Below are 21526 nucleotides of genomic sequence, written 5' to 3' on the forward strand. Positions count from 1 at the left end.
TAGCAATGATGATCACACACTAGTCTGATGAGAAAACAAGACAAAACACTCACAAGCTGCTGTCCTTCTATGTTGCTCGACTGTTTCTTCTGACAAGTGCTTTCCAAACAGCTAATTAAGTACTTTCACTGGCTTTGGCCACGCCTCACTATTTAGCAGATCGAAACCAGGCAGTCCCGCGATAGGCAAACGCAAAACCAAGCGCCACTTTCAGCACGTATTAACCACGGTAAGACACACACAATTTAAACCAAAACAAAAACTTTCCTAGCAATGATGATCACACACTAGTCTGATGAGAAAACAAGACAAAACACTCACAAGCTGCTGTCCTTCTATGTTGCTCGACTGTTTCTTCTGACAAGTGCTTTCCAAACAGCTAATTAAGTACTTTCACTGGCTTTGGCCACGCCTCACTATTTAGCAGATCGAAACCAGGCAGTCCCGCGATAGGCAAACGCAAAACCAAGCGCCACTTTCAGCACGTATTAACCACGGTAAGACACACACAATTTAAACCAAAACAAAAACTTTCCTAGCAATGATGATCACACACTAGTCTGATGAGAAAACAAGACAAAACACTCACAAGCTGCTGTCCTTCTATGTTGCTCGACTGTTTCTTCTGACAAGTGCTTTCCAAACAGCTAATTAAGTACTTTCACTGGCTTTGGCCACGCCTCACTATTTAGCAGATCGAAACCAGGCAGTCCCGCGATAGGCAAACGCAAAACCAAGCGCCACTTTCAGCACGTATTAACCACGGTAAGACACACAATTTAAACCAAAACAAAAACTTTCCTAGCAATGATGATCACACACTAGTCTGATGAGAAAACAAGACAAAACACTCACAAGCTGCTGTCCTTCTATGTTGCTCGACTGTTTCTTCCGACAAGTGCTTTCCAAACAGCTAATTAAGTACTTTCACTGGCTTTGGCCACGCCTCACTATTTAGCAGATCGAAACCAGGCAGTCCCGCGATAGGCAAACGCAAAACCAAGCGCCACTTTCAGCACGTATTAACCACGGTAAGACACACAATTTAAACCAAAACAAAAACTTTCCTAGCAATGATGATCACACACTAGTCTGATGAGAAAACAAGACAAAACACTCACAAGCTGCTGTCCTTCTATGTTGCTCGACATAGAAGGACAAACACTGGAGTTAATACAACCTCTGTCCATTCGGGCCTCACAATGGCAAGCCATTCCCGGGTATCAGACTGGGTCATGGGAATAATAAAACACGGCTATTCCCTTCAGTTCGCAAGACGACCACCACGCTTTCGCAGGGTGGTCACCACTTCAGTGCACAACGAGAACGTTCACGTTCTTTGTGCCGAAGTGGAAAATCTGCTGGTGAAGGGAGCTATAGAAATCATTCCCCCAGCACACCACGACTCAGGGTTTTACAGCCGTTACTTCCTAGTTCCCAAGAAGGATGGCGGGCTGCGCCCCATCCTCGATTTAAGACATCTGAACCGTGCCCTCATGAGATGGTGCTTCAGAATGATCACGTTGAAACAAATCCTCTCACAAATACGCTCAGGGGATTGGTTCTTTTCGCTGGATCTGAAAGACGCTTACTTTCACATCCAGATAGCCCCCCGTCACAGGCCGTTCTGGAGATTTGCCTTCGAGGGCGTGGCTTACCAATACAAGGTCCTCCCATTTGGGCTGTCTCTGGTGCCTCGCATGTTTACAAAGTGCATGGATGCGGCTAGTTCTAGCTCAGTCAGAGGGGGAGGCATTGGGTTACAGAACTGTTCTCCTCAGCCATCTGGAATGCCTGGGGCTCAGGGTGAATTTTGCCAAGAGCTCGCTGTCCCCCAGCCAACAGATATCATTTCTGGGAACAGTGTTAGACTCAGTGACGATGAGGGCAACAATGGTGAAGGAGCGCGCTGCGGCTCTACAGTGACTTGCGGCCTCTTTCAAAATAGGTGCTTCTCGACCCCTAAAGACATTACAGAAGTTGCTGGGTCTTATGGCAGCAGCATCGCCGATGCTGGAGCTCGGGCTGCTGTGTATGCGTCCCCTCCAATATTGGTTGAAACCGTGTGTTCCACCTCATGCGTGGTGTCATGGACGCCTGAATATCAAGGTGAGTCAGGACTGTATTTCGGCCCGGACCCCTTGGAGGAACATGCAATGGATGGAACGGGGGGGCTCCACTTGGTATGGTTTGCAGAAGGAAAGTGATCTCCACAGACGCGTCCAACAAGGCTGTGTGAAGGGAAACCCACTTTTTGCCAATGGTCGAAAGAGGAGAGCAGGCTTCACATCAACTGCCTCAAGATGATTGCAGTTCAACGAGCCTGCCAGAGCTTCCTGTCAGACTTAAAGAGCCACCATGTGCTGGTCAGATCAGACAGCATGACAGTGGTCTCTTACATAAATCACCAAGGCGGGCTGTCATCGACGCGTCTCTTCAGACTAACGTCGCGACTGCTGGAATGGACCCAGAGCAACTTGGGGTCCCTGAGAGCAGTGCATCTTCCAGGCAAACTGAACAAGGGCGCGGATATGCTGTCAAGAAGCGGAGTCTCCTCAGAAGAATGGAGACTCCACCCGCAGACAGTTCAGAAGATATGGGAGGTCTTTGGCAGAGCAGAAATAGACCTCTTTGCCTCAAAAGACAACTCTCATTGCCCAACATATTTTTCCAAGATCGAGGATGCGTTGTCCCAGAACTGGCCCAACCGTCTTCTTTACGCTTGTCCTCCGGTTCCTCTGATTCCCCAAGTAATCAGGCGGGTCAGGGACCAGGGATGCAGGGTTCTGCTTGTAGCCCCACTCTGGGAAAATCAGAACTGGATACTTTATGCCCAATTGGAGTTTCAAATCTACAATTAAACTCGTTTAGGTCTTCAGCAAGTTGTAAATTTGTTTATTTTGACACTAATGGCGTCTTGTAGTTTGTGATGTCTTTGGTCCATCTCTTAACATTTCTTAAGACAAGCTTAGCAGATTTAAGTTTTTGACTGTATGTTGGAAGAAGATGAACCAGGCATTGGTCAGAGAGTCCTAACGCTTCCCATCCAGATCAGTGACAGCAGCTTCAAAAACACTCCAATTAGTACAGTCGAAACAGGCTTGTAAATCTCACTCTGTTTAATTGGTCCATCTCTTCACAGTTCTTAATACAGGCTTAGCAGATTTAAGTGTTTGCCTGTACGTTGGAAGAAGATGAACCAGACATTGAGTCCTAAAACTGCTCTGGAGATGTAGAGATATGCATCCTTTATTGTGGTGTATCAGTGTCCAAAATATGTTTGTCTCTGGTTGGGTGTGAAATGTGTTGTTTAAATTTGGTCAGTTCACATGTGAGGTTTGATTTATTAAAGTCCCTGAGAATGATTATAACAGAGTCCGGGAGTTGTTGCTCTGTGTTTGTAATCTGATCCGTCGGCTGACTTCAGTGGATCAGTGGATCACCAGCTTTCTGACAGATAGACAACAGACAACATTGGCAAGTATAAAGGCTTACAATTGATGAAGAGTGCTTCTAGATCAGGATAGCACATCTTCTTCAATGCTTTACACCATCATCCATTGATGTAGAAGCATGTCCCACCTCCACGCTATTTCCCCATTGATTCTGCATCACAATCCGCTCTAAACACCTGGAATCCCGGCAAATGTATCACTCTGCCCGAAATGGCTTCATTTAGCCAGGTTTCAGTGAAACACAAAGCAGCAGATTTTGAAAAATCCTTATTAATTCGGTAGAGCAGGAAAGTTTGGCCATTTTGTTAGCTAGAGTGTGGAGATTCGCCAGATGGATGCTAGGCAGCGCCGTTCTGAAGCCACGCTGTCGGAGCTTGACAAGCGTGCTGGCTCGCCTCCCATGCTGGTACTTCTTAAAGCATTTGAATTGTGCTGCTGCTCCACAAACTACAATGTCCCGCAAAACATCAGAATAGTTGAAAACCGGTAGAAGATTGCATGGTGTGTTCTGCTGAAAAAAAAAAAAAAACACAGGAAAAACTAACAAAAACAGTTAGGCAACCGGAAAGCTAAGCACCGTGGCAGCCATCTGCGGCACCATCTTGATGATTTGAAAGAGTTAATTTTCTCTCTCTTGCTCCTTTTTTCAAACCAAACAACTGTGGTCTATCAGAATAATTCAATAAACATGGTGAGTCATGGCTTCTCATGTTATTGTCACTTGCACTGCTTGCCACATGTTTAATGTAGTCTTCTCTGTCAGCGGTGAGGAATTCACATGTGGTAAATGCAGGGAAATAGTTAGGCTGACAAAGAAGATTTCAGAACTAGAAACATGCATCCAAAATGTAACTGAGGATAAGAAGAATTTCAGGGCCTTAGATATGGCTTTGAATGCGACTAGTTTAGCGAGTCCCGTACATTGTTCGATTTCTGGTTACAGAGCCCCCGTAGCAGAGGGATTGTCTCTTGGTCAACTTTCCCCCAGTGAGGAGTAAATTGAGTCTAGGGAGAGGTTAAGTTGAGCCACATGTAGTTTAACTGTGCCACTGATTATGTTGAAATAAAACTGAACATAGTCACCTCGTGATAAATCAAAGGAAGAGCAATTTAATTAAAATTACTTCTTAAAATCTATGTGTGAGCCTTGTGATGGACTGGCCATTCATCCAGGGAGTTTCTAAAACCTGTGGCTCATGATGCTGTGTTAGGACCCAGCTCCCCACAATGGATGGATGACTTCGTAAAAGTTGAATTTAAAGATACACTTCACAACAATGAAGTTATTTATTTATTAAATTGAATATTAAAAAAAAGACTGCAGTTTATATATACATACATACATACATATATATTATCTCAGAGAACCGAGGTTACGTTTGTGACTGAGTACATTCCCTATCGATACTTCACTCATACTGTGTCTTTGCTAGATGCTATGGGAAACATACAATCACTCCATGCTGTGGTAGAGGAACAACAATGGTAATCCTTGTCCTAGGCACCTCAGAGCCCAAGAGAACAAGAACAATAAATCCCTCCAGGTTAATGGGTTAGGCCTCACCCAACCGAGTGATCGTTTCAGTAGACTTGTGTAGCCTCATAACATATGGGGGCCATGGGCACACAAGTAAGCTCTCTGATAGGTCTGGGCATTTTACATCCAAACTACACTCAGAGTGAACTGCGCACCAGTTTAGCAGAAGGACTCTTGCCTGCAAGGCAGGCGACATTCAGGTTCTGGAACCTAGCAAAAGTGGATGGCAAAGCCCAAATTACTACAATGGTCACACTGTCAGACCACACTCACGAAGAAGCAATGCCTCTAGTTGAGTGAGCTTGTACTCTAATGGGGAATTATATTTTAAGGAACTGTAGGCTAGCAGAATAGCATCAAATATCCACTTAGAAAGTCTTTGCTTCATGCCTGCAAGTCCCCCACTTGCTTCACCAATGCTAACGCTAATAGCAGAGCAGTTTTTTGAATGACAGGGACCAAAGGTCGATTGGAATGCAGTGGCTCGAAGGGAAGAACCTTCAGGGCCCTCAGAATAGTGGGCAGTGAGAGGTCCTAGAGACAGATCTCATCTGAAGGCCTTGTCAGACATCAGTTCAATTCTTCAGCATAGGATACAAGAACCAGACAAGTCCTTTGCTCATTCTGACTTGAGCTGCAGTATGGAATTAAACCACACCATGCTGGTTTCATCTGGCCAGAGGAAAACTGGTTCCCTGACTGAGGATGGTTTCTTTCATGGTTTATATCACCTTATGATTGCTTAGTTGGGGAGATTTAATTTCTGGTAATATTGCTAACTTGATTAAACAGACAGTATTTGAAAAGAACTAAACTGAGCTGGACGATGACATCACTGAATCAATGATGAACTGACTTAAACTAAAAAAATTGACTGTTTACTAATGTCTTGCATTATTGACACTATTTTCCAGTTTAACATTGTTTGACACCATCTGCATTGTATAAAGCACTATTTAAATAAAGGTGACCTGTTTTGACATGTAGATTGTGAATAAAATTCAAGTAGAAGTGGTCTAAGGAGACACATTCAAAATGCATGCAAGCAGGTAGAAACAGTAAATGAATCTCAACTGATAACTTGTGATTGAATAACTGAAGATGCGCTTTAATACACTGGAAACTGGACTCTTCGCTCACTCAGTTTCTGTAATATGTTATAACATTTGTGGCAGTTAAGGAGCTGCAATTAATAAATGGGAGACTCTTGGACCTTCCTGGAAGGTACCATTCACAGAAGCAAAATTTTGATCAAATATGTTTATTTACAATTGATGTACCAATCTTTTGACATTCTGAACATGAAGCAGATTTTGCAAATGATCTGCAGTCTAATCAACCCTAGGCTGGAATATCATGATCAGTCTGAACATAATGAATTTCTGTCACATTGAACTCTTGATGCACTGTTCATTTATTTGGCATATAATTCAAAATTAACCTTTTTAACAAATATCTTTGAATATCCAAAACAGACATTAATCAAATGTCAGGAATATCCAAACGATTCAGAACTTTTGATGATCCATTTTACTATGTTGTTGGATTTGACTCCAAGAAGTGCTCTGTAACACCAGCCTGTTAAGTGAAGAGTAAGATACCAAGTTTACACAGATACACAAGAACAGGGACAGTTTTCTGGTCCATAGTTCATAAATTAACCTGTTAGGTGGATATGGTGAAGTTCACAGCTTGAAACCCCGCAAGATCGATTGGTGATGGAATTGCCTTTTTGTAGATAGTTCGCTAGAGTGGAAAAAATAATATTTGATCAATCTAAAAAAGCAGGAAGGCAATGAGACATATTTGAAATAGAAAAGACATATGATGTGCTCCTAAGAAAACAACCTCTGGAATTTTCATCCTCATGTCAAAGGTCTCTGGCGAGGACGTAACAAAAGTGAAAGCTGCCTGCCGTTCTGGGTTTTTCTCATATTTCTGGTAGAAACCCATCATATAAGAAATGCCAGGCACGTACTCTTGAATTCTGAGGGAATGTTATGTGTGAAATATATTTAAAATTTTAAATAAAAAGTAGCAATTCCATGCTGTATATTTCAGAAAAATCAAGAGCATAATGAATTTACCTTTGACCAATCATTGTGAACACTGAGGGCAGAGCTCCCCAGTTGATCTTGGTATATATGGAAGGTTTAGACTCTGGCTGGCATGCTGTGGACACCCTCATAGAGACATCATATGTCTGACACTCTGCACCCCATCTGAGATGGGCCTAAAAACACAAGAAGAAAACCAGTGATATAATAAGATAACTGATGAGAATGAGTTGCACAAGAAGGTTCAAAAGACCTTTACCTTTGCTGATGAGTGACTCTTATCGGTGTTTGCATTGACACACATTTTCCAGTTTGCCTCTTCACCAACATCAGAGACAATCATTTCAATATTGTCTCTTTGGCCTGTTGGCAGATAAAAGGCTACACCTTCATATCCAAGGGGTTTTGCTGGCGGACTTAGAGCAAGTGCTTTTACTGTGACAACACTTTCTGGAGTGGCATCTAAATCCTACAGCATAGAGAAAATGACGGAGCTTAAATAAAATGATTGAGTAACTCCTGGATAATTACTGTTGTAGATCATGTCAAGTTACTTTTGCATGGCAAATTCATAGATGCTTTTTCTCTCTCTCTCTCTCTACAAATAAGGAGACAGCTGTATTCTATAGAATCATTTGGATTTGAATTCATGTACCAGCAGTTTTAAAACAAAACTCAGGGTAAACTGAATAAAAACGTTATAGTGCATTACAGTTACGTGTAGTAGTAATTAAGCTACAGTCTGCCTGTCCTGTTATACATAAAACAAAACATAAGATGAAATGTTGATTGATTAAACCCTCCTTCTTTAATAACCTCATTTGAATTAATGACTTCAGATGTTATTCAGATGTAATGCACCTGAGATGCTGGGTATGATTTGGATAAATTGTTTTCCCCACAGGTGGTGATCTCATCTCTTGTGTCCTACACAGGAGCATGTATAACAAAATATCACATTAATTATGAGTTCACCACTGGAAACAATTCAACTCCTATAACTGATAAATTCAGTCACGGTACCTTGAATACTCTGTGGCTGAGATTAATCATTCGACTGACTCCTGGAGGGTTTTTTCTGCCAGCAGTGACCTGAATCTGAATTTTTTCAATGGGTTTGGCACCCTCAGCTTTGAAACAATTAACAAGTTATTGGCAGGAATATTTAAATATATTTTTTGAATTAAGTCAAGTTTCTGATACCTGGTTCTAGTTGATATGAAAAGCGGGTGTGTCCCAGGAAGTAGTACAGAGGATATTCATGAAGGTAGTGTGCTCGTTTGGCTTCTGCCTCGATGCAGATCGAAGTTCCATAAATCTTGGCATCAGCGCATTGCCTAAATTTCACCTCAGAGTTCTTGGTCTGTGGCAGAACACGCAGCTATTTAGTTTGCAGGATTTTCCAAACATCTCCATTTTGTTCTAGTATTGTGAAGGCTTTATACCTTATCACCCCTTGAAGTGGGTAAAATCCTGGCCAGTGGCAGACTCCGTTCGGAGTCCTCTGTCTCAGGCATCATGGGAGTTATTTTGAAAACGGATGGATCCTCAATGTTTCTCAGAACAGAGAACACATTAGAACTGTTGGATGTAGAGTGAGAAATCATCAGTATATTTGGTGACAGCTTATTACATATCACAATGGTGCTGTGGAAATAGTGGAAAACATACTTGACTGAAAATAACTCAGTGACCGTTTTGATTGGAGTTAAGTTCATTTCATACTTTTGCTCTTTCCTGTTTATTTTCAAGTCAAATGCCCATGGCAGGGCAGTTACTATCTTAGTGTTCATCTCAGTGCCACACTGGAAAAGATCTGTGTTGATTCCATGAAAGACAAAATGATCCTTTGTCACTCTGTAAACAGGAGGAAAGTCAACCTTCAGCACAGAGAAGCCAGGAAGAACCCCAAAATGTAAACTCTTGTCATTATTTAGTAAACCTCCTGTGAATTTGACAACTTAAATGTTCACACAAAGCTATCTATTATATGACTTTAGTAGGGGTGACCCCAAATAGTGAACGATTCGATGCTTCGATTTGAGGAGCCTGATTCGACTACCAATCTAACAGTTGAATATGCGGGTTGTTATGTCTGATTTCACATAGAATTTGCGGTTTTCTCTCAATAAGTTAATATGCAGAATATAAATAACTACGACTGTCACACCCATACCATTCGTGAAGAACGCGTCCACAAAAGGATTTCACGTTCAGAGCCGCGTAGATAAGTTCAAGTGCATTCGGGCTATTTTTGCAGATAGTAAATAGAATAGTGACTTGTTAGGTTTTCGCTGACGTTTAGTGCTAACTTTTAATCAAAACGTAAAAAAAACATTATTTACAGCGTTTATATCTGCGAGGCATTTGTTACACATTTTCCTTGTGTGTTAACATCAGTAATTATGACTGTCGAATGTCTGACTTGACTCAATGTATTTTGCCCCGTCCCCTTACATATGATTCGACTATCAGTCAGATATCAGCAATATTTGAAAATTCCGATTCGACTATGAAAATTCCAATTCGACTATGAAAATTCCGATTCGACTATGAATAAATTCACCAGGAATAAAATCATGGCTGACTGCAAGTAACAAAATTATGCAGTGGCAGGGGTACCATTGGTTTTGCATGTTGCTACATCCACACCACTATTTATCAATGTCTAGTAATGAATGATAACTGATAACTTTTGATCATTACCCAACAAAGCCATCTGTGTGTAGGGAAATATCTGAGCTTAGCAGCTCACCCAGATGTTCCTTTGGAGGAGGATTAATTTCAGCTTTAGCTGTAAACATAGAATATATCATAATTTTACATTTAGCTCCTATTTTTTAAAGTATTTAAATACATCTTGTTTGAAATTGACAATAAATCATATAAGAAAGCTTCACCTTTCATTGTAAAAGCATTTATTATTGAATAATATTTGCTGATTTCAACTGGGAGACCAAGACAAGTTGGCTGTATGAATCGAGCTTCATACACAAGATGTGGTTTGGTCCAGTGCCAGGAAGTCCCTTTTTGAACATCCTGAATCTTTTCCCAAACCTTACTCTCCTTCCCAGCAGAAGGACTAAATGACTGAGCAGAAAATAAATGAATGTTTTTCAGTTGATTCTATTTAAATAAAGAATCAACAAGATCAAAAAAGCCTCTATCACCTTATGATTAAAAAATGAGATGGTGGAATACCTTTATGATGCTCTGAATAGAGTCTCCTCTTACATCCATTAAAAATGCTTCCTGTCCAAACACGCGAGCATATGCTGTCAATAGAGGTCTGTCTTTTGGTAGGTTCTGCCAGTCAGAAAGCTTTAAAGATCAAAGCATAGCCGGTAATCAATTGACTGACAAAAGTCATACATTTGGTAGATCATTTGATTAGATACATTTTCAATTCTGAGGCTGAAGATGCTCACAATTTTCATTACAGTGGCAAAATCTGAGATTCCTAAATCTTTCTTGAGTTGAGGGATTTTTTCTGCTAACAGCTCTTTGAGTCCATCTGCGCGGAAACCAAACTGGAAATATATGAAGGATTATATATACAAATATGGAATACAGTACATATATTTACACTGCATGTCATTGCTTTGGTTTGATTACCTCAAGAAATTGCAATATTCTCCCAATGAAATGAATTTTTCCCTTAAACATAAGTTTTGTGGGTATAAGACTTTCATTTTGCAGCATATAAATGTCGGCAGATGTCCCAAATAATAAGTCATCTGATGAGACAAGAAACAGTATCAGACCATTCCCAGCACCACTAAAAGGTTGCACAACAAAGCTAGCTATTAGAAAGGTAACGTAAACTCACCATGGAACCAGTCCAAGTGCACATTCTTGCTGTAGCGATAACTCAGACGGCCAAGTTTGTGGGTAAGAATCTTTATGGCAATATTACAGGCAGTGGATCTTTTTTTAGAAGAAAATAAAAAGGAATGAGGACAATTCAGATGTTCTGAAAGGAGTGGAGTAAAACACAGTACACATTCGAGCATGCTTACAGATGTTGATTATCAGGGGTGCGGGACTTGGAAATGCCTTTGAGTAGAGAATAGGAGAAGCTGGCAACCTGCAGGTCAATTTCCTCCAAGAGGACTTCACTTATTACTGAGATTAGAGATATGGATGGCTTGGTCTCTAGAAGCACCATACAGGCCAGCATGCGGATTTCAGCAGGAAGAGTCCTTTGTAGAAAGAGGTTCAAGACAATGTCTTGCACCTGCACGCATACAAGAAGTAGAAAGATGGTCTGCATCTTCTGAAAGTGGACACTGCTGATGGAGACATTTGTACTCATTTTATCAAGTAGCATCTGCTTTTGGATCATTATCTTTTCTTGGTCCTGTAACAACGTTCTTGACAAACCTAACCAGTATGGCAAATTAACACTCACTAGCAAATGTTAAAGTGGTTTTGTAGTGGAAGGTAATTTTATCATATTATAACCAGCTGAAACATGTAAGAAGATATATTTTCAGTGGACTTTTCAGCCACGTTTTGTCAAGTTAGTTCTGCATCACACACAATTCGTGGACAGTTTACCTTGTATACGAAAGCTTACCTTGTGCATGAAATCACTTGCATGCCAACAAACCAATGATAAAAGCAACAATCATAATGATTGTCATAGCTGAGGCACCAAAGTCGCTGTGGAACTGATTGCCCGGAGACTTACCCTTAAACAAGCTTCTTCCCGGGTTTGTGACATCACTAACCCCAATATTTACATAAACCCCGCCCCCGGGGAACACTTTTAATGGTAATGGGGTGTGTTGTTTCTGTTGCACTATGTGGTTAACAAATCAAAACACTCTGGGCCAGCTAACCAATTTGAGCCCATTGCATATTTCTGAGGGAGGGGCTTCCAGTACCAGGAACTCAACAGACCGTTTTGACAAGAACAGAAACAGCAGGGTAGAATAAAGGTATAATATATGAAAATAATAATAATAATAAAAAACCTGAACATGTTACACTGCACCAGGACTTGAAAACGAACAAAAAAATTCATTAGGTTCACTCTGAACAGAATTTATATTTTAAAGTTTCTGTTCCTGCGTTCCTCTGATATTATTAGCCCTATTACTTTCCAAAATAATGAAGGCTAAAATGCCTTTAAGCTAAAGCAAAATGGTAACAAACATTCTAAAAACAGTTATTGGTTTCTCTCCAAAACAAATCATCTAAAGTTTAGGCTAAAAAAACGTCAATCCAAAAACAAAATTAATTTACAACGAAGCTGATGCCTACCTTTCTCATTCGGCACGAATCCTAATGTTTCCATATTCCCGACGTATCTGGATGCTAAAATATGATTTATTATATAGTGTTTGTACTTTCATCGAGATAAAACATCATCCTTCACATCGGATTTATCAGCACAGTGAGGCGCGGTCACACTGAACACAACAAATTTTGTACAACGGAGCAGTGTATCTTTTTTATTTGTTTCTTTAACTCTTTATGTTCTAATTAACTCTAATTATGTTGTGTGTGCGTGTAAGGTCATACCAAAGCTGGTTGAGTATACAGAAGCAAGACATTATTCAAAGCTGTCAAGCTTTTACAAAATAATTCAATTTGTAAAGCTTTTGAAAAATAAAGAAAACTAGGGGCCCACTCTCTGCTGTTTTCTTTTCTTTTCCGAAAACCTTGGAACATGTAACAATGAACTGTAATTTAGCAAATTTTTTCTTTAGTTTCGTTGGTCTGTCAATATCATTTAATATATTTAGTGTATATTCCTATATTCCTTTTTATGTAATCCTATTGTTTTTCTGTTTTTCTCCATTCACAGAAGCGCTGCAGGTGCGTGTGATCTGTTGAATTCATCTTACACTATACTCAGATAAACTCTAAGGGCGGTGCACTGCCATTGCGACTTACCTATGATGAGTTCACAACTGAGCGGACATTTCACTCGTTGGCTTCAGCATCACATTTTCATAGGACATATTACTGGAATTCATGATTGGTTGACAGCAAATTTCAAAGAACCAAAAGAACCAAAATGAACCAAAAATGACCAAAAATGCAGTCACATGACAACATCTACATCACTCATTGGCCATGACGTATTTCCTAAACTGCTTTTCGATTGGTCAGAATTTACACGCGGGAAAATCCCAACATAAGAGGGAAAGCCAGCAAACAACACAGAGACAACACAACTATGGAGAGACGACTCGCGGGCTGGTTTTGTCCCTGGCCATAGTCTATTACATTGTTTGTATACACCACAACATGCAAAAAATAAATTTCTATAATGAAGCGCGGATGCGGCTTGAAATCAACGTTCTAATGCATTGAAACAGCGAGCGGGAATCGCTCATAACTTCAAGCAGAGGCGTGCATTAATTCTTCTTAACTCTGACATGCTCATAGTCATCTGACCAAATTTATATGAGGCTCTGCACCTCCTCACTACTCCAAGTTTGTCCACGAGCTGCCATGCTGAAGTGCAAACTGTCAGCAAACACTTCCTCATCCCATAATGCACAACGCAGTTGACTACGGCAGCTGGTTTAATCCAAAAATGATCAGTACTTTTTGCAGTTGGGTCTGTTCGAGGTCGTATCACATTCTCACCACAAACGAACCGCTCCAGAGTTTGTTTGAAAGCGTACCGAGACCACCTCTTCAAGCAGGTCTCGGTACGCTTGTTTGGTCCGCTTTTGGTGCGCACCCGAGTGCGATTGCTGTCTTCTCACCTGCCCAAACGAACCGCACCAAACAGGGAAACGAACTCTGGTACGATTCAACCTAACTAAATGAGGCAGGTGTGAAAGCACCCTCAGTATGGGTCTTCGGCACTATGCCCTGATGGTGAAGTTTTGGAGCAGGGCCACCTTGTGGTCAAAAGTTATAATGAAATTTACAAAAATACTAATAACTTTTGCATATTCTAGTCTTATTGCAATGTTTGTCTCCACAAAACTTTGACATATTGACACCAAACTTTGTATGTGCCATTATCACCTCACACTAACCACACCACATCAATTTGGTAACAGCGCCACCAATTTGTCAGAATGATTAAGTCATTAAAATAATATTACTAGTACTGTAGATGTACTGTATTCATGATTTTTCAACATTTTGACTACAATCATCTTAAAATGGCTTCAGTTACTCATTGCTACAGTTTGTCTGATGCTTGCTGCATTGCTTGCTTCTGTAGTACTTGGCCCCTTAATTGCTGCTTGCAGCTATATTTATTATTATTATTATTATTATTATTATTAATACATTTCAAATGTCTGAACACTTATATACAGTGTTGAGGGTAACGCATTACAAGCAACACATGTTGTGTAATCAGATCACTTTTTTCAAGTAACTTGTAAAGTAACAAATTACTTTTTATTTTCAGAGAATATCTGAGTTACTTTTTCAAATAAGTAACGCAAGGTACTTTTTTTTCCTATTTATTGATTGGCACCTCTCCTGTCCCCAAGTTAAGAGAAATCTGTTACTGTATTTCATCTCACTCACACAAAAAACACTGATTCACTTACACTGTGGGGGTCCCTGCTTGCAAGTAGTCTGAATGACTGGACCGCAGCACTCTGTACCCTGGTTGGAAGCTTTTCAGCTCCTGCTGTGTAGCCTGGAAGGAACTTTAGGAGAGTCTTGATGCTGTAGGGATGTGCTGCATTTCCCAAGGCCTTCAGTGCAAGGACCATATCCTCCTCATAGTTTTTACTCAGGCCACTTGTAGCCATATCCAACAAAGGCTGAATAACATTATTCACAAACGACATGGTAGATGTAAAAATCAGAGTAATAAGTTCCACATAAAGCTTAAATAAAATCTGATATTTGTATTAATCATCTGGCATACAAAAGTAGGAGACCACAGATACCTGCACCACAGTGATGGGACAGGGATCAGTATACACACAGTATCTGTATACTAAAGAGCCATATGCCAAAACTACAGTGTTCCACAGGAGAGGATGTGATTTACTGAAAGGAATTGTCAGGAACTCCTGGAAAGCAGAACAAAGCATTAGGCAAATAAACATGACATTAATGATTGCATAACAATTATTTAACTAGATCACTGACTCACCTGAGCTAATGCCACTGACACAGGCTCAGCAGACAAGTGGTTAAATGCGACTACCAGTGCCTGTCCAGCCTCATTTGCTGTAATGTCGCCTGCTTTGAATTTGGTTTCAAGGAATTTGAGGATCCTCTCATCTGTTACCTCCACAACCAAGTCCAGGAACCACCTCCTGAAGACCAAAAAAAGAAGTCAGTAGGAGAAGGTATAGGATTGCATAGTACTTAAACAGGTGTAAAGAAAATACCTGTGCTCAACATTTCCTGAGACCTGCTTCCATAACTGCTCTAGGTTCTCAAGTGATGCTACACGTAGCAACTGAATTAGATTCAGAATATCTGAGCTGCTTGTGCTGTCTACGTGATATATGTTAGCCTCTGCCAAGCGCTTGATTAAATCTAAAATCTGTTGGGGTACAGGACAATCAAAATATGTTTATGAGTTAATCTACATGCCTGAATATGCTTGAATGTTTACGAGTGCATGATCTTGGAGGTTTGCCTTTGGCACTGGTTCGTTCAGGTTGATCATCACAACAGGAATTGGCCTGAGATCCTTTTCGGTCTTGTACATCAGGTTGCCTCTGCTCTGCATCTGTCCGGTCACTATTTTGTCAGTTGTGTCTGAAACTTTGAGAAGCTCTATGTCCCGTCTGGAAAAAGTAACATATCGTCATGCATATATCATATATCAGTCTTGCAACAATTTGTTAGCTGCTTTTAAGTACTTACAATGCCAAAAGTCTGGAGTTTCCTCCCTTTATGTTGAATGGTGTGAAATATTGGCGCTCTTGAGCAAATGCTTTAGTGATCAAACCGCCATCTGCTGTGGACTTCACTGTGTAAGTGTGTTTCACTGTTGAGACCACACTCTCGCCTCTCTGTAGATTTAAACAACATTCAGATCAGTTCAAGGTTGAACTTTCATACTTTTCAAATTCAACCGAAATATAATGAAACACACCTGTTTGCTGAGTTTGTCTTCAGGGGCAAGAGCCATACCTCGGTATAAAGCAGCTGGCTGTTGACAGTTGGCAATATCAACCATTTGGTTCACTATCAGCTCTTTGGCATTGGAGTCTTCCTCAACAGTGTAACTGCTTTGACATACACCATGAATTCCCAACTAAAGAAATGCAAAAATTCTATATAATATTGTTTTGTTTTCCCCATAGAGTTATACTGGGGAATACTGGACTGGTTTGTTCAATTAATATGTAGATTTCATACCTCCACCAGTTCATAAAAACTTTGTGTGGTTTTGACCGTGACTTGTAGAAATCCAAGGATCCCCCTCACAATATTTACAACTGTGTTTGAGACTCCAGGTGCCGTGCGAATGTCAGTAATTTGTCCTTTGGAGAATTCAAATACGATTGGCTGGCTGAATTCGGCAGATAGTCGCTTAGTGAGCTTTTGGGAAGGGCTGAAGACACTTTTCCCAGGTAAGCCATTAAAGTCTTCAACATCTACATTTGAGATCTTAAATGGAAAAGCACATTTTATAATGTCTAGACGTGATCTAGTTATTCTTACTATCTGCTGAGTTAAGAATAAATATATCAGATCGCTTAGCTAGAATAGACTGAAAAAGAAAATGATGGAATTGGAGCAACAGTGTTGGTACCTGGAGCACAAAGGTTTGAGGTGATTCGCCAATGATTTTAAAAGTGCACCTCATCTTCATCGCTGACTCAACCAAGTCTGGCAGTTCTCGTCCCACTCGCACCAGTCCCTCATATTTATACTCATATGTTTTTTTAGAGTTCAGGAAAGGCTCTAAAATGTTAGCCATTGAGAAATTTCAGAAATTTGAAATGAAAAATTATGAACCAGGATGTTAATATGTATCTGAATGAATCCTAATGAATTTAACAGATATATAAAACATCAAAAATAATATTATAGTAAATCTTAGAATAATGGGTGATGTACATAATAGTGTTTCCATACCGTAATTGATGGCCTCACTGGCTAATGGGGAAAAAAAGAGATGCATTACTGTCCTTCTTTCATATGAATCAGAATTAAAGTACAAACGTATATGGAAAAATTAATTGTGCTCAGTTCTAAACAATCTTCAGCCAGGATTTCTACTGACCACACTCTAAAACATGCAGTTTAATCTTTCTTAAATATGTTCTGGCCTTTATGTACTCACCAGCAAGGGCTACCAGGAGACAGAGATGAAATCGCCACATAGTAGAGTCCAGAGGTTGTATAAGCAGCTTGGACAGCACCTTTTATAACAGGGAGCTTTATTTCCCTCCTACTCCCTTATCTCATGCAGTTAGTCAGGTAAAGTGACCCTATGAAAAAAACAATTATATTTTATATATATATATATTCGTAGAACTTGAAGCAACAAGTTTATTTAATTATTCTGATTTTGTTTAGTGTTCGTGGTTAGCTGCAGCCTAACATGTATGAAAAGTAAAGAATTTACAGTAGAAAGTATATGTTTGATGCCTGATCAAAAGAAGTGTGCGCATTTGCTTGTGTAAATTCAAACTATTACAAAACATAAAGGTAGATATTGTCACATTAGTGGTACATACATATAGATCTTATAAACAATGAAAAATTTTACCTAAAATGAAATTATTCTGTAAATGCTATAATATGAGCATAAAGGCCACTGGTTTATATTGTATAAATAGTTTAAGTAAACAGAACTAGGGGACAAAGGTGTGAGACAGGTCAATGTGATCACAGACAGTGTCATCACAACCTATTAGGAGAGCATGTCACCGACTAAACAAATAACAAAATCAAACATTTGCGAACAGCTGATGTGCAAGCATTCATTTAAATATGAACACACATACATACATTAATCTAAGTTACCATTGTGAACCCTTAAATATGAATTTTTATTTTTGTAAAACTTTGTTTTACTTCATTGCCTGTGACAGAATACAAAAAAGAGGAAAAAAAAAGAAAGAAAGAAAGAAAGAAAGAAAGAAGCAACAATCAATCATTAATTTACTCCTCATCCTCATGCCATCCCAAATTCACATGACGTTTGTTTATCTTTGAACAACAATTATGAACATATTTTAATTTAGGCAAATCACATAAACATTCCAATGCACATATACAGAGAACAACAAATCAGGTAAAGGGAAACCCAGACTTTGTGCTTGATGTGTATGAATATAATAGATCCAAACATGTATAACTTAATTTATTTCGTGGAACTCAAACTGATATTTTGAAGAACCACTGTTTTACAAGCAATTTTCAGTGAATAGTGACTAAAGTAGGAAATTAATATAGGCTTTGTCTTTTGCCTATAGTGCTTGCCTGACTCAAGGCCTCCATGTCCCAGGTGATGGCCCCCACCACATGGCCTGAAGCCTAGAACCACCCTTTTTCTTATGCTGAGAAGTGTCAGGAAGGAAGTCGATGGCTCAACTGTACAGGCAATGCGGAGGAAGAATGGTAGCTTGCCTGCAGATACTGGTATATGGCTGGGACGTGGGAAAATATGCCCCCTCATGTTGCAACACAGAAGAAGAAACAGCAGTACAATTCACAAGATAGTACAGTACACAAGATAGTTTGCATGGCAGAATGAACAACTAGACAAGCTAGTGTTATCTACCCAGTTAATATGGGAATCATATAGGGAAAGTCAAGGATTCCCTGAGGTAACCAGACTAACAGGGCCAGTCATTTAAAAGAAGGACAACATCTGTTGGCCACTGAGGGAGTGATCCCTGAAAAAAGGAATTTAATTTGTTTTGAACCCTTTTGGTTAGTCGATAAGTGTAGTTGAATTTCCCCTCGACTCTGACAGGAGTCAGAATCGAGGTACACAACCTCAATTTCCAGCAAATGTCCAGGTGAATTGCAGGGTAAATTATGTCATCCAAGAATTCTGGCATTTCATGGGTATAAATGTAATTTATATGTCACTGATTTTGTCAAACAGTCCATCCAAGAAACATGCCGCCAGTGCCCTGGGTTCCACTCACTCATGGCTGCAAGGGTTTTGAACTTGTAAGGACCACCAAATTGTCCCATAAAGGAAAGCAGTGACGCAGGTGAAGGTATAATGGGTTTAGGTCTTTTACTTAAGTTTACTTAATTTATCGAGACATCGTTTCAGTTTTCCCTAGCTCTGTGTTTAAGCTGACTCCAATTTCAAGTTACTATTAAATTTAGACTGTATTTCCGATTAAAAACATGTATGCAATATTTGATTATTCTGGACATCCCATACTTTCAATTATTCGAGTCATTTGAGTTTCATGTTGGCCGCACGCAGATCTCATGATCATGAACCTGGCAGTCCGAACTTAGTAAGGGGGTGGTGTTGGCACAGTGGGTAAGACACATGCCTTTGGTCTGAGAGACCCAGGTTTGAATCCACTGTGAGACACCAATGTGTCCCTGAGCAAGACACTTAACCCCTAGTTGCTCCAGAGGCATGCGACCTCTGGCATATATAGCAATTGTAAGTCGCTTTGGATGAAAGCGTCAGATAAATGTAAATATTTCACAATATTATTAGGGTGGTGTTAGCGCAGTGGATAAGACACACGTCTGTGGTGTGAGAGACCCGGGTTCGAATCCACTGTGAGACACCAATGTGTCCCTGAGCAAGACACTTAACCTCTAGTTGCTCCAGAGGCGTGCGACCTCTGACATATATAGCAATTGTAAGTCGCTTTGGATAAAAGCGTCAGCTAAATGAATAAATGTAAATGTAAATGTAAGTCAGAGAGTAAAAGGTTAATCTACACTTTGCTCAGAAAAAAAGAAGACAAAAAAAGTATTTTATTAGCTCACTTCAATACAACTTGCTAAGTCGGTGATAGAAAGCAATCAAAGATCTCAGATGGCATGCTTACTGCTCCATTACAGTAGCATTCAGTTTGTTCTATCCTGGACACAGATTTGAGGTAACATTAGCCTCCACATGATCTACTAGTCATAATGATTTCAGGATAATTCAGAAAACATCAAATATAACATTTTATTTTTCAGGTAAGAATGATAAATTCCTATTACATAATTAAGAAGCCAATTCAGAGATAATGCAATTGTGAATCACATTGTAGCCACATAGCAATTTTATGCTTCTGTACATGGATTACTGTTATATATGGGAAATAGCAGAGTCTTTCATGTAGGAGACAAACAAATTCAGCACAGTCACACATGTAATTTGAAATTGCTGGACAATTCCAGTATAAAAGTTTTTTAGAATGGTCTGGAATGTATATCATCTTTAGGCTTTTCACTAATTAAACGTTTCCAATGCAGGTTCTGGAAGAGCCTAATCATCTAGTCCTGTCAATCTTTGTTACGACCATATAAGCAGCAGTCATTGCTTCTTTCAGCATCCCTGCACCTCCTCTTCTCCTCCTCTAAATTATTCTCTTTTTCCTCCACACTGTACTATTATGAGGAGGGGTTCTTACTCAGAGCTTGAGCCGAGCCTTGGGGTCAAGCATCTTTTGCAGACAGCAAACCAAGCTCATTTTCCATTATCTGGAAGGGCTGAATGTGCAGACGAACTGGTGAACTATTTCTTAAAACACTTACAGTAAAGCAACTATGTGTTTTAAAGAATAAACTCAACTAGACTTTGTGTACATGTAATAGCACAAACAACAATGTGTGTTCTATTAGTACAATGTGTTTAACACAATTACACTTTTCAAAATAAAAAGAAATGCATACCTGTCTGTAGCAAACATTTAACCAAATGGTAGATGTCCATGAGGGGCCCCTTTAAACCAGCCCCTCATGGACATCTACCATATACAAACAGAACCACTTCACACTGTATAAAAAATGGCAACAGTTAGTTGGTTCACAAGCATAGACTGGATAATTGTTAATAAAGTCTTATGTGCATTGGGCAGACAGTCGGTGACCATGGGCACTGATAGTGTGATGTCCTAATCAGCGAGCTGCAACTGGCAAAGTTGGTCTGAACACTCAGTGACCCACACAACCAGAACATCCACTGTGAGCCAGAGTAGTTATTTCGTGACAGTTTAGCACAGATCCCTGGAGCTCAAAGGCTGTGCAAAGTGTTTGTCAGTGCGTTTCTGCTGGGTCCAGTGCCGGCCAGTGTGAGATGTCACAAACTCTGGAAGGAAGGACCCCCCCCCCCCCCCCCCCAAAAAAAAAAAAAATCTCAATACAGTCTTAATCAATATGTCAAACTCATAATAATAATACTGGTGGAAGTTCGTCAGACTCTTGGCTGGGTTCAACCAAAGATGACAATAAAATTAAGAAATGTCAGGCAGGTTCAAGGTTCAGGCAGATACTTTTTCTAAGGTTGATTTTATTTTTAGTAAGAAATGTATACAGTAGTAAATAAATATTCACCTAGTTATTGCCAAAACCCTTTCCATTTTCTAGTTGAT

General features: G+C 39.9%; 1 protein-coding gene across 1 annotated transcript; it reads right to left on the reverse strand.

Annotated features, from left to right (window-relative positions):
• Window positions 1–6388: 6388 nt before the first annotated feature.
• Window positions 6389–17438, reverse strand: vtg3 (vitellogenin 3, phosvitinless). Its single transcript, XM_052610337.1, has 28 exons — window positions 17296–17438; window positions 17088–17108; window positions 16762–16913; window positions 16365–16616; window positions 16099–16260; window positions 15867–16015; window positions 15637–15787; window positions 15383–15540; window positions 15142–15307; window positions 14933–15058; window positions 14585–14803; window positions 11069–11286; window positions 10879–10976; window positions 10665–10786; window positions 10478–10579; window positions 10251–10370; window positions 9950–10139; window positions 9756–9843; window positions 8721–8906; window positions 8495–8630; window positions 8253–8412; window positions 8073–8179; window positions 7911–7976; window positions 7309–7518; window positions 7080–7225; window positions 6841–6979; window positions 6655–6738; window positions 6389–6570 (listed from the first exon to the last, which is right to left on the reverse strand). Exons 1-27 carry the CDS (start codon window positions 17333–17335, stop codon window positions 6658–6660), a joined length of 3765 nt encoding a protein of 1254 aa, XP_052466297.1. The 5' UTR covers window positions 17336–17438; the 3' UTR covers window positions 6389–6570; window positions 6655–6657.
• Between the last annotated feature and the right edge of the window lie 4088 nt (window positions 17439–21526).

This window comes from Carassius gibelio, chromosome A11 (genome assembly GCF_023724105.1).
Source record: "Carassius gibelio isolate Cgi1373 ecotype wild population from Czech Republic chromosome A11, carGib1.2-hapl.c, whole genome shotgun sequence".
NCBI lineage: Eukaryota > Metazoa > Chordata > Actinopteri > Cypriniformes > Cyprinidae > Carassius > Carassius gibelio.

Coding starts and splice junctions, on each gene's coding strand:
- vtg3 (XM_052610337.1), bottom strand. CDS start 17,335: ATGTGGCGATTTCATCTCTGTCTCCTGGTAGCCCTTGCTG. Junction 16,617..16,761: donor CTCAAACCTTTGTGCTCCAG/GTACCAACACTG, acceptor TTTCCATTTAAG/ATCTCAAATGTAGATGTTGA. Junction 10,977..11,068: donor ACCCCTGATAATCAACATCT/GTAAGCATGCTC, acceptor TTCTAAAAAAAG/ATCCACTGCCTGTAATATTG.